The following is a 14,369-nucleotide window of genomic DNA, read 5'->3' on the forward strand; positions in this document are numbered from 1 at the left end:
AGCAGATCGCTCTCCACGGCGTCTCCAGACTCTGTCACGTCTGTCACATGTGCTCCATGTGAACCTGCTTTCATCTGTGAAGAGCACAGGGCGCCAGTGGCGACTTTGCCAATCCTGGTGTTCTGTGGCAAATGCCAAATGTCCTGCATGGTGTTGGGCTGTGAGCACAACCCCAATCTGTTGACTTCGGGCCCTCATACCACCCTCATGGAGTCGGTTTTTAACCGTATGTGCCGACACATGCACATTTGTGACCTGCTGGAGGTCATTTTGCAGGGCTCTGGCAATGCTCCTCCTGTTCCTCCTTGCACAAAGGCGGAAGTAGCGGTCCGGCTGCTGGGTTGTTGCCCTCCTACGGCCCCCTCCATGTCTCCTGGTGTACTGGCCTGTCTCCTGGTAGTGCCTCCAGCCTCTGGACACTGCGCTGACAGACACAGCAAACCTTCTTGCCACAGCTCGCATTGATGTGCCATCCTGGATGAGCTGCACTACCTGAGCAACTTCTGTGGTTTGTAGAGTCCATCTCATGCTACCACGAGTGTGAAAGCACAACCAACATTCAAAAGTGACCTAAACATCAGCCAGAAAGCATTGGTACTGAGATGTGGTCTGTTGTCCCCACTTGCAGAACCACTCCTTTATTGAGTGGGTCTTGATAATTGCCAATAATTTCCATCTATTGTCTATTCCATTTGCACAACAGCATGTGAAATTGATTGCCAATCAGTGTTGCTTCCTAAGTGGACAGTTTGATTTCACAGAAGTCTGATTTACTAGGAGTTATATTCTGTTTAAGTGTTCCCTTTATTTTTTTGAGCAGTGTATTAATGCCCCTATATATATTATACTATGGTCGGCCAAACCCACCAATATCGGCAGAGCCAGCACTCCAGTGTATGGAGAAGATGGCTGTTGGTCCACTATTTAAAGGGTATGGAGGGGGTTTTCAAGCTATGCCCTTTGCACATACTTTTACACAGCGTTATGGGGTTTATCACAGCATGCACTTCTATAAAAAATAAACGTGTGATCTGTGTGGAAGGATTAAAGGGAGGTTTTCCAAGGTCATATGTACCTCGTGAAGTGCAGGCTGTTTAATTGGGGAGGCTCGGCTGCCAACTTCAGTTGTGCTGCAGCTAATTTGTTGCTCTTTCTACAGTCCAATGCCTTTTATTGGGCAGTTGGAATTTCTTCTTGCTTGATCTGTTTATATGGTGGCGCACAGCAGCCGTGAAGATATCCCACTGTTTAGCTTTACATGGCATTTGGAAAGCAAGAAAAAAAACTGTCGTTTTCAATATTTCAGTGCATGATCATGTTGGATCGCTTATTTCACAATGTACCCATAGAATATTATACACAAAATGTCAAATAATTTTGTAGACATTGCTTATAGAACATAAGGCCCCCAACATGTCAGCTGTCAGCCTAGCGCTCCAGTCTTCTCTGAGACTGTCGCTTTCTTCTCTGACAAGCTGACAATGGCATAGATCCAGGGAGAACAAAAGAATCGGTCATAGAAATCCAACAGGCCGCACCCTTTTCTCCCCAGACATCGTGTATTGAGGAACCGCATCCTTCTCTCCCCAGACGTCGTGTATTGGGGGACCGCATCCTTCTCTCCCCAGACGTCGTGTATTGGGGTTGTCAGGAAGCCCCACTGTCTGACCATCCTACTGACTGGAGATGAGCTGATTGCTTTGCACAGGCCCAATCCACGGTTCAGGGCAGTGCTCTTTGGTTGTGGACAGGAGCTGTGCAATCTCCCTGTTCTTCTGGGATCCCAGGCTCGGCTTGAGATTTGCCAGGCTGACATGTCACCGCACAGATGTCACACCAGGCCGACGAATCAAACTCCATGCCAGGTAACCCAGAAGCTTGGAAATTTCACACTGCTCCTGTCCTACCAGAGAGCACTGACCTGAACTATGGATCGGGGTTGCACGAAGTGATCCACTTCTCTCTACTGATATTGGTGGGTCTGTCTGACTGTTGTCCAATTTGCATACACTTTGTATAGCTAATGTCCTGTCACTTTTGAATTTAATTCCAATCCCACACTGCCATCTTTGTATTCCCTACAAACCCACTGTAGACCACTTGTACATTTGATATATGCGCCATATTTTCTGGCTGGATTCCTCTCCCAAAGTATGTACCATTTCTTGGTTATACTTGGATTAAGATGGTAACTATGCTTGTACAACAGATGCAGAGCATTATGGGAAATGTAGTTCTGTGCTATGGCTCTGACACTCTTCTGGTCCAGTATCAGAACACCACATAGTTAATTTTTACAGAATATTTGGAAATGTGTTTAAAGAATCATTTATTTGTATATGCAGAATTTGGGGTGATAGGAATTCTGGGACTTGTAGTCTTTATTGATGCTTATATGTGAGCCTAGCAAAGCTCATTGTTGGGGGGGGGGGGGAGGTGGCGAGGGGTCTGTCAACAGTTTGTTTCCCCTGACAACCAGCAGAATTCTGATTGCAGCTCCGTCCTGTAGTATGGATTGTGAAGTCAGGATTAGTACAATCTACTTTGTAAAAATAAAGTTGTTCAGCTTTTAATGTAGATTGTATTTGCCAGCTGTAAGATGGTGTGCAGAGTGGCACATATGCTTCTCGTTAGCCCACAGATACAAGAGGGGCTACTGAGCCTGAGGTCTAGTTTCTACTAATGTGATTATCTTATTGGGGGGTACAGGGCACGGTGCAGGTTCAGCATGTATACACATGGAAGGTATTCTGGAGATAAAAGCGTATCCATATTAAATAAGCAGGCTCTGTTCTTTGTCTTCACCTGGATTTCATTTGTTTTGGCTGAGGTCGGTGAATACGCTGACGTTTCCACGCTACAATGTCAGTGTTCCTTGTCTTGAGTTTATTTGACATTGAAAAATGTTACAGCGTTGCCAGTGACATCTGCAAACACCGCAATCTATGCTACTTGTAGTTAAATATCAGACTAATATTTATTCTGGTTATAATAACCTCTTAATACTACATGCATGAATTATACACTTGGTGATTATTTATTTATGCTTTCCTTGTATAGCGCCATCATATTCCACAGCGCCTTACAGATACCATCATCACAGTCCCCATTGAGGCTCACAATCTAGATTCCCTATCATGTTTTTGGAGTGTGGAAGGAATCCGGAGGACCTGAAGGAAACCCACACAAACAAGTGGAGTAAATACAAACTCCTTGCCGATATTGTCCTTGATGGAATTTGAACCCAGGACCCCAGCGCTGCAAAGCAGCAGTGCTAATCACTGAGCCACCATGCTGTCTGATCACAGCATATTGATGACCTGTCAATAGGATAGGTCATCCATATGAGACTGGTGGGGGTCCAACACCCGACTTCCCCACTAATCAGCTGTTATTTGCTATGTATAGGCTTGCAGCTGCACTCATTGTGTAGCGGCTGCTGCCAGGTACTGCAGAACAGCTCTAATAAATTGAATTTGAACCCTTCTGCAGTTCCTGTCAACGATCCTTGTACATTAAATGGAGGTCCTTTTCAAAGTGTTTATGCTTGTACCAGCCAGGAACTCCCACCAATCTCATATGACTTGTCCTATGGATAGGTAATCAATATGCTGTTATCAGAAAACCTTGTTAATGGCCTGGTACTGTTTAACGACTTTATTCTTATCCGGCTTATAACGTTATTTCATTTTATTTTTAAGGCCAGTTTCACATATTTGTGTTTCACGCTCCGATTACAGATCACGACTTGGCACAGGTTTCCTGACCCCAATTTGTCAGCCTCATGTGCCTATGAGGTCGGTTTGTCCGTTATGGTCTGTACTCAGACCGGGAAACACGTACACACGTTGTCAAAATTGTTGGTACCCCTCGTTTAATGAAAGAAAACCCACAATAGTCACAGAAATAACTTGAATCTGACAAAAGTAATAATAAATTAAAAATCTATGAAAATGAACAAATGAAAGTCAAACATTGCTTTTCAACCCTGCTTCCAAAAATTTTAAAAAAAATTTAACTCATGAAATAGGCCTGGCCAGAAATGATGGTACCCCTGAAAATAATGTGACAAAAGGGACATGTTAAATCAAGTTGTGTCCACTAATTAGCATTACAGGTGTCTACAATCTTAGAATCAGTCAGTGGGCCTGTATATAAGGCTACAGAGACTCACTGTGCTGTTTGGTGACATGGTGTGTACCACACTTAACATGGACCAGAGGAAGCCAAGTAAAGAGTCGTCTCGGAGATTAGAAACAAAATTATAGACAAGCATGTTAATGGTTATAAGACCATTTCCAAGCAGCTTGATGTTCCTGTGACTACAGTTGCACATGTTATTCAGAAATTTAGGATCCATGGGACTGTAGCCAACCTCCCTGGACGTGGCCACAGGAGGAAAATTGATGACAAATCAGAGACGGATAAAATACAAATGGTAACAAAGAGCCCAGGATAACTTCTAAAGAAATTAAAGGTGAACTTCAAACTCAAGGAACATCAGTGTCAGATCGCACCATCCGTCGTTGTTTGACCCAAAATGGACTTCATGGGAGACGACCAAGGAGAAAAGCATTGTTGGGGGAAAAAAAAACATAAAAAAGCCAGACTGGAATTTGCCAAACTACATGTTGACACACCACAGGAGAATGTCCTATGGACAGATGAGACAAAAGTGGAAGTTTTTGGCAAGGCACATCAGCTCTATGTTCACAGACTGAAAAATGAAGCATATCAAGAAAAGAACACTGTCCCTCCTGTGAAACATGGAGGAGGCTGTTATGTTCTGGGGCTGCTTTGCTTCATGTGACACAGGGTGTCTTGAATCTGTGCAGGCTACAATGAAATCTCAAGACTATCAAGGGATTCTAGAGAGAAATGTGCTGCCCAGTGTCAGAAAGCTTGGTCTCAGTCGCAGTTTATGGGTCTTGCAACAGGTTAATGACCCAAAACCCACAGCTAAAAACACCCAAGAATGGCTAAGAGGAAAATATTGGACTATTCTGAAGTGGCCTTCTATGAGCCCTGACCTAAATCCTATTGAGCATCTTTGGAAAGAGCTGAAACATGCTGTCTGGAAAAGGCAACCTTCAAGCACGAGACAACTGGAGCAGTTTGCTCATGAGGAGTGGGCCAAAATGCCTGTCGAGAGGTGCAGAAGTCTCATTGACAGTTACAGGAATCGTTTGATTGCAGTGATTGCCTCAAAAGGTTGTTCAACAAAATATTAAGTTAAGAGTACCATCATTTCTGTCCAGGCTTATTTCATGAGTTTAATTTTTTTTAAATTCTGTGGAAGCAGGGTTGAAAAGCAATGACTGACTTTCATTTGTTCATTTTCATAGATTTTTAATTTCAAGTTATTTCTGTGACCATTGTGGGTTTTTCTTTCATTAAACGAGGTGTACCAACAATTTTGACCACGTGTGTATGTGTGAAACTGGCCTATAATAAGACTGTTTTTTTCTGTGTATATTTTGTGTTGCCTAAAACTTTTTGTTGGTCTAATTGGGGTTAATGGGATAATCGGGCTTCAGAAATGCTTGGTGACAGCTGGACATACACTTGACAAAGCTATTGGCCGAGTGCTCATTCAGCTGACTGCTCTGTTTCCCCACTCCTATATACAGAAGTGTCAGGCTTGGCTGAGCAGTCAATTTTTCGCTGATAGACCTCCCTAGGAGTGGCTTATCTGTCTTGACATCAGAAGGATTGGGAATTGAAATTTCAATTAGTGGATCCTTCTCCTCTGTCGATAGTCAGCAGACCCCCATACACATCTCTTTTGAGTGGCCTACTTCTGGTATTGCAGTTCAGCCGTTTTCGAACTGCGGGAAGCTGCTCTGGTTGGCCTCCGTAGTGTTACGACACATTGTATGGATGTCTCTTTCTGGGTATTGCTCACTTCATTTCCTGTTCAGCGAGCAATGCTGTATTGTATAATATCGGGGTTTCCTGGACGGTTTTCAAAGGCATTCATTTTATAAATAGATTATAACATGTTATATATTTGTCCTAACTTGTTGTGTAGCGTGGGTGGACCGCACATACGTTTTTCTCCCAATACCATCCGGAAAGCATTGCTGGTGAAACCTCATAATGTTTGTGCGTAGTTCTACTAACCAGTACTATGGTACCTATGGTGCAGCCGATGCTGCCTAAGAGAGCGAGTGTCGCCCTATGGGCTGCATGTGCAGTGCAATTGTCCTGACATTTCACTACTTAATATACTACCAGCGGTGTGGATAAGACTTTCTGAAATGCCTCGATTAACCGGGGGACTCCTGACTCCAACTTACAACCACATGTGTGCCTATGCGGCTGGAGGTTCGGTCACTACGCCCATGGTCTGTGCAGGTGTGGCAGGCCATATACAGCGCGCTAATATGGCAGTGTGAACCTGGCCAAACACTGCAGAAAAAGTCTGCAACCTAGTTTGACCGGCACTTGAGATTTAAGGTTTTTGCAGCTGATGACCGTGTGTGGAAACACTACTACTGTATATAGCTACTACGAATCCCGCTGTGGATTTAGCCACTGTTTGAGACCTTCAGTAAAAATGTCCTGCTGTATCCTTGGGTTTCTATGCGACCCCCTTTTCTTTTAGGAATTTAGAGGAATGACCCATCTCCCAGACCTCAGTGATATTATTTGCAGTCTCCAGGACATACTAGGCAATGAATCTCGTTAGAAATGACATTGCATCAGAATGAGTGATGTGTTTTCATGGTGAAAGCGGTGATAGTTTGCATCTTTGTAGGGGTTAAAAATGACAGGTCTGATGTTGTACTATTAGATATTGTAGCCTTTTGCATAAAAAGTCTGTGGCATATAGGAAATAATCATTCATTTTCATTGCTGCTTCTAAGCTGAGTAAAATGCTCATTTTTATATCGGGCTGGAAAACTTTCAATAGGGCTGTGCACCCATTCGGACATGGACTTTCAAACTAAATTCCCCAGTCTCCTAAGGTTTATGCTGTCAGTTTTAATAATGTAAGCAGTTTGCATTGTGAAATCTGGTAATAGATCCACTTTGAGTTGCAGATTTTTTTTTTTTTTATTATTCTATTCTGCCAAACCAGAATTTGTTTAGTCTTTGTCATATCTTATTATATTTTAGTAGAATTCTATCAGCTTTTAAATAAATAAATAAATCTCTATAACCTTCTTTATTGTGATGATCTTGTGTTTTTTTTCCCCCTAGGTGCTGGAGAATCGGGGAAAAGCACAATTGTCAAACAGATGAAGTAAGTATGATTCCATCTGGAGATTGTCCTTACTGTCTGTAATTAATAGTGTATCGGGGCTGTTGGAAAAATAGTTTTTGGGTAACATTATTCTTCCATTCCAGGATTATCCATGAAGCAGGTTACTCAGAAGAGGAATGCAAACAGTACAAAGCTGTGGTATACAGTAACACTATACAGTCCATCATTGCCATCATCAGGGCCATGGGCAGATTGAAGATAGATTTTGGAGACCCGACAAGAGCGGTAAGTATTACTAATGTGTCATTTATATCAGCGGAATAATAAGACTATGTGGAAAGAAGATCCGCACATTCAGTATACAGTATTAGAAACCAGATTTGAACACCTGAGGGCAAAATAGTCAAGAGTAAAAAAGTATTAAAGGGATTGTCTATGCATGTAACATTGATGACTAGCCTATAGTATGGGTCATCAATCTCAGATATGTTTGGTGTCCGGCACCATATTTATAGGGCTTGCTAATTTTCAGGTTTCTCTTCTTGAAGTACAATGCCGGATTATGTTTAGTTTTTTGTTTTGGGTGTTTTTGACATCAAGAATAGTATCGTTTGCCATGCTTTTTGTCATCCACTATACTCTAAACTTGAAAAACCCATTAATACAGTAGTGGATTTCGTTAAGGAACTGATTGATCATGGCTCAATTATGGACAGTGTGAATAGATTACTTCACAATTATCGATGCTCATCCTATAAATGGAGCAAAATGGTTCTTTTTTTTTTATAGACTTTCTTTGTTAGTTTACACTAGAATTTACCACTACTAATAAAATCTGTTTTCCAAGTAGTACTGGCGAGTCGTGTATTTTGACAGTCAGAACAGCAATAAGCTGCAAAATTTTTGGATTTTCCACTTTTAAAATAGTGGACCCCAAACGTTTATACCCTGATCCTAACAAACAGAGCAGATAGTCGCCCTCTACGGGTCTAGCGCTGGATCTGTCACTGCTCCGGTCGTGGTGTTTTGACTGCAGTGGTGACGTCCCGTCGATAGCTCACATCACTGTTTCAACCAATCCCTGAGATGGGTAGGAAAAAGCATGGCTGGAATATGGCGGCTCATTTTAGCAGGTAGACGCAACACTATTATAAGCATGTAGTAGGTACGATACAGCCCATGTCCCAAAGAATTTTAATAAGCGTCCGTGTATAATATATACCCAATATATTCCTCTACTCACTTGAGAAGGGGCCTTTATTGTCTTTAAATATTTGGTTTAGGACTTTATTCTCCAGTAAAGGATTATATGCTTTTAATTATTGGGTTATTTTGGTCAACTGTGCCTCGGTTAGACCATCTCTGAAGTATCACAGACCACCAGAGTTGAGGAAATCAAAGTTCTGCTGAAAAGGACACCCTAAAGGAATGCTGAGCTGGGATCACCTGATTGGCAGCAGCTTAGTATAGTCACTCTGTGTCCTTTTAAGCTGATTGCTAGGCACTAATATTCAGTCCCTTAAACTCTTGGTCCCTGAGATTTACAATAGGAGTTTTCGGCGCTTAGCTAAAAGTGTAAGTCCAACTATAAATGCTATTTGTTTTTAGGTCCAAATCTCTTCTCTGAAATTTTGGAAAGTTACTTTATAAAGATCATAGCCTATTTTTTCTAGTACAGTGCACCAAATCCCTTCATAATCCCGTCTACTTGCAGTCTAATTGATGGTCCATGGTTGGATTTACAGTTGAACCTCTTTTGTTAATCTCACAAAAGTCTTTTTTGTTTCATGCCGGATGCATTCGAAGGTCTATTTTAGCTTTTTATCATGACACATTTGCAAGCTTTGCACAACTTTTAATAATCCACACTGTTTTATTGGCGCCTAAAATATTCTAGTTAAGTAAAAATAAATGTTAAAACCTACTGTGGGGTAAATGTGGATTTCTGAATCTTGTAGATAAGTAGTAAATCTTCGATGATCTGTAAATATCTTGCTTTTATTGTATCCAGGATGACGCACGACAACTTTTTGTATTAGCTGGAGCAGCAGAAGAAGGTTTTATGACGGCTGAGCTGGCCGGAGTCATCAAGCGTTTATGGAAAGATGGCGGTGTACAGGCCTGTTTTAACAGATCGAGAGAATACCAGCTGAATGACTCTGCAGCTTAGTGAGTACAAATCTCCCATTTACAAGCATTTTATTATCGTTATCTTGTTGGGAAATACAGTATGTCCAGCTTTCTGGTCTAGACAGATTGACCCCTTCAGATGGTGCTGCACACAATTCCTCCTACAACCAATAAAATATTTATGTATGACTGGTGTAACTTTCTAAAAAAAAAAAAAAGGTAACATATTTAACAAAAAGAAAAAAAGAGTGCATGATTACTATAATATGTAATAGAACATTTTGATTAAAGCTTTCCTCCGTCTACACTTACTATGTGTTAGCCAACAATGGCATTTGGGACCCTCTAGTGTATTGAGCACATCCTTGCCCTCTAGAGGAGTTCTTGCCGGGAATATGCACATCTTATATTGTCCGCTATACCTGGCGCCGCCACCAGAGAATCCCCACAGTGCACCCTGTGTACACTGGGACGTTTCACAGTGACTGCAGACTTGTCACTCTAGACTGGACAGCCCCTTTAAATTGGACTTGTCACCAGGTCAAAAGTGGCCAGTTTTGGCTCTTTTTTCCAATCCTCCACTGAGTATTCTGTTTTTTGTTTTAGTGTTTTTTTTTTTGTTTTTTTTTAATAAATCTGCCATACGGATCCAAGAAAATGGGCCTTTTTATTTAGTTCTAATTTTTATCATGTCTACCAAGGATGATAATGCAGGGCAGCCTAAAGCATCGCTCAAAGAGAATCCTGTGAGCAATGTCCCTTTGGTAAAGACCATAAAAATTAGCACTAAATAAAAAGGCCCATCTCTACAACCGTATGGCGGATTTAAAAACAAAAAATGAAACTGAATACTCAGAGGAGCAGCGGGAATAAAATAAAAACAGCAAAAGTCCACTTTTGACCTGGTGACCTCTCCCTGACCTCTACCATACATGTAGGGCACGGTTAGGAAATAATTTCTGCAGCAGTCGCTGGTTTCATACTAAAGATAAGTTTAAACAAAATTGGGACGGTGTAAGTCATTGGAGCAAAAAGGAGAGTATGACTTTTTTTCTGCCATTTTCTAAGGAATTTTTGGACAGCTAATGTAAATCTTGAGAACACCTGTCGGCACACTTGTAGAAGACGTGAGCTGCCACCCACAGTGGGTTTGTAAGGAAACCACTTCGCTCTGAAGCTGACATACCAGCTCTGTGTGTAATCTTCTTGCAGTCCACCAAAATGATAGGAAAAAACAAAGCTGACTGGAGACCGAGGCCGCTTTCTGTAGCTGTAGTGATTGTCCACCCACGGCTTTATTTCTGTCACATAATTACCCCTATGACTGATGCATGATGCACTCTTCACTGCTTCTAAAAATAAGGCCTGAAATATGTGAGCAATGTTCAAGAAAGCGTCTCGGAAAGGAAGCGTACAAAGCCCTTGTTATGTCTTTGTGGCAATGCTTTAGTCTTGACATTCCTTATAATATTTGTTCTTTCACATTATCCTTGTCCCTGTTGATGTATACGGATACAGAAATAGTAACATTTTTGCAGAAAATGCTGCTCTGCCAACATTGCATCTTCTCTGTATAAACGTCTCTATGTAAATTAATGGTACATAGACCGGCTTTCCCTAATCATTCCTTGGCGGAGTGTGCATATTTACTGCAGTTGATGTACTATTCATTTATTATGCTTTGCTTATATAGCGCCGTCCTATTCCACAGCGCTTTACAGACATTATCATCACTGTCCCCTTTGGGGCTCGCAATCTAGATTCCCTATCAGTATGTCTTTGGAGTGTGGAAGGAAACTGGAGAAAACGCATACAAACTCCTTGGAACCCAGGAACCCAACGCTTCAAAGCAGCAGTGCTTACCACTGAGCCACCGTGCTGTACTAGCAGCTGATTCTTACCAGTTATGTCTGGGTGCCCCCCCCACGTATTAGATGAATGTTGATGATGCAGGGTAATCGCCTAATAGATGCGAGGACTCCCAAGTTTTCACCAGTATTATCAGGGATGCTGAATTTCATTGTTCGAGGCTTTTCATGACATTGCCTTACTCCCTTCTCCCCACTAAAAACACATGCACTCATAGCTGACAACAGGCTGCGTGTGTACGAAGTGGTGAGGAGGAATAGCTGTCGTCTGACATCCATCGAAGGCCGGAATGACATTAGCGTATCACATCCAATGCGATATGGTAATGACGCTCTTCTGCGAGCGTGAGCCGAGTTTCAGTGCTCTGTGCTCCGATCTTCTCGAATGAGAGAATCACGACACAGCTGTGGAGGAAATTTATTTTCTCCATCTGTTCTGTTAATGGCGTCAGCGGGAATCGCACTGCACTCGGGTGATATCAGAGTGCAGTTCGATGTTTCACACGCACCCATAGACTTATATGGGTGCATGCAATCCGATTTGTAGATGCAATTGCAGCATGCTGCGATTTGTTTTGCATGCCGAATCAGCATGAGAAAATAATCGCAGATGTGAGCTACACTATAGGGTAACATTGGGGCAAGTGCAATCCGATTATTTTTTTTATATATATATCTGATTGTACTCGTCCAATTGCATCACAAGTGGAAGCAAGTGCTAAGGCAGTGATGTCAAACTCAAATACACAGAGGGCCAAAATTGAAGAAGTTTTTCCTTATTATCAAATATAATGAACGTTTTCATATGGAAACAAATTTAAAGGGCTTCTCCCACAAACAAAGTACATTTTAGTTAATAGATCTTCTAATAAAATATTGGAATAATATGTTATGTAAGAGCAGTAAAAAGCGTGTGGCCTAATTTAAATATGTAATAAGTAAAGGATAAGAAACTTTTTAATACAGATAATAAAGTATGTTGTGCCCCCAAACACAGTATGATACCCCCACAGTAAATTCCTCCACAAGCACTGTATCACATCACAGTATGATTCTCCGTCTGTACTTCCCACACAGTGCTCCATACAGTATAATGGCACCTCACAGTGCTCCATACAGTATAATGGCACCTCACAGTGCTCCATACAGTATAATGGCACCTCACAGTGCTCCATACAGTATAATGGCACCTCACAGTGCTCCATACAGTATAATGGCACCTCACAGTGCTCCATACAGTATAATGGCACCTCACAGTGCTCCATACAGTATAATGGCACCTCACAGTGCTCCATACAGTATAATGGCACCTCACAGTGCTCCATACAGTGTAATGGCACCTCACAGTGCTCCATACAGTGTAATGGCACCTCACAGCGCTCCATACAGTGTAATGGCACCTCACAGCGCTCCATACAGTGTAATGGCACCTCACAGCGCTCCATACAGTGTAATGGCACCTCACAGCGCTCCATACAGTGTAATGGCCCCTCACAGCGCTCCATACAGTGTAATGGCCCCTCACAGCGCTCCATACAGTGTAATGGCACCTCACAGCGCTCCATACAGTATAATGGCACCTCACAGCGCTCCATACAGTATAATGGCACCTCACAGTGCTCCATACAGTATAATGGCACCTCACAGTGCTCCATACAGTATAATGGCACCTCACAGTGCTCCATACAGTATAATGGCACCTCACAGTGCTCCATACAGTATAATGGCACCTCACAGTGCTCCATACAGTATAATGGCACCTCACAGCGCTCCATACAGTGTAATGGCACCTCACAGCGCTCCATACAGTGTAATGGCACCTCACAGCGCTCCATACAGTGTAATGGCACCTCACAGCGCTCCATACAGTGTAATGGCACCTCACAGCGCTCCATACAGTGTAATGGCCCCTCACAGCGCTCCATACAGTGTAATGGCCCCTCACAGCGTTCCATACAGTGTAATGGCACCTCACAGCGCTCCATACAGTGTAATGGCCCCTCACAGCGCTCCATACAGTGTAATGGCCCCTCACAGCGCTCCATACAGTACAATAGGCCACCACATAAAAATAAATAACTACCCACCTCTGGCCATTCCCCTGCTGCTCCGGTTTCTTCATGTTGTCTTGAGATCCTCTGCAAATCTCAGTACAGTGGGTGCGTTGCATTGATATCATTGTGCTGAGAGGTCAGACAGAGGGGGAATGATGGGAGAGGGAGCATAAGCTGATGATCCCTCCTCCATCTTCTCTTTCAACTGTATCTGCATCTAGGATGCTAATACAGTTTAATGTGCGCTACCAAATATACTCAGGGGACACGCTCGGCATCTCGGGCCGAATATACTCACCCCGTGGGCCAGAGTTTGACATGTGATCTAAGGTGTATGGACTCCTCAAGGCTTGGACATAGAGAGATCCAGTACCATTTTTGTAATGCTTAGAAAGACTATCTAATATGTATGATCCTTCTGAATGCTCTGCTGCCATAAAGTTTGACATAAAGTGGAGTATTTATATAGGTCAGTGCAGTATGATGCAGGGGATCAGAGTGTACTTATCGGAGTGTCCATGTAGGGGAGCATGGCGGAGAGAAGATGCTGGGGACCTGCCTCAGATGCATGGGGCCCCGGCTGGCATTTCAAAGTAACGGTATAGTCTCTGAAACATTTCGAAGTAAAACATGCAGTGATGCAGCTACACTCTGATTCGGGCAGCATGGATCTCATGTCTGGTTCCCTTTTAAAGAGCAGCTTCACTCTTGGTTAGATTTGATGCATACACCCTTTAAAACTGTCACTTGCTCCTTTGTCAACAGTGACAATGTTAAGAGACAATTGAGAAGCGACTGATTTTGATGGTGTCAGGTGGGTCACGTATAATTAAACTAAACAGTTGGCAGCACAACACTTCAAGTGAGACTGATCTTCTACTAAAACATTTCCAACCTAACTTTCTTTTCAGGTTTTCTAATCGTTTTCAGGAAAATGGCATAAAGAATATAAAGATGTCTGTCACTGAAACAGTGTTAATGGAGTATGTAAAGCTTGTTCTCCTCCCCTCACTGGTGTCTCTTATAGAAGTGTTCCCCTTCTTTATAATTAATGCCCTGTCCTTAGGAGGGCTATCAGTCTAAGTATCACTTATGATCCAGCCTGGC

At 42.5% G+C, this 14,369-nt stretch overlaps 1 protein-coding gene across 1 annotated transcript in view; it reads left to right on the plus strand.

Annotated features, from left to right (window-relative positions):
* GNAI1 (G protein subunit alpha i1) overlaps nt 1-14,369 on the plus strand; it is a 49,765-nt gene that overhangs the window by 21,549 nt on the left and 13,847 nt on the right. The window contains exons 2-4 of the mRNA XM_073652307.1: nt 7,207-7,249; nt 7,354-7,495; nt 9,222-9,379. Of these exons, the coding sequence (XP_073508408.1) occupies nt 7,207-7,249; nt 7,354-7,495; nt 9,222-9,379 (343 nt within the window). The remainder of the gene's footprint in view (nt 1-7,206; nt 7,250-7,353; nt 7,496-9,221; nt 9,380-14,369) is intronic.

This window comes from Phyllobates terribilis, unplaced genomic scaffold (genome assembly GCF_046119375.1).
Source record: "Phyllobates terribilis strain yellow unplaced genomic scaffold, ASM4611937v1 Scaffold_11__3_contigs__length_659146591, whole genome shotgun sequence".
Lineage (NCBI taxonomy): Eukaryota > Metazoa > Chordata > Amphibia > Anura > Dendrobatidae > Phyllobates > Phyllobates terribilis.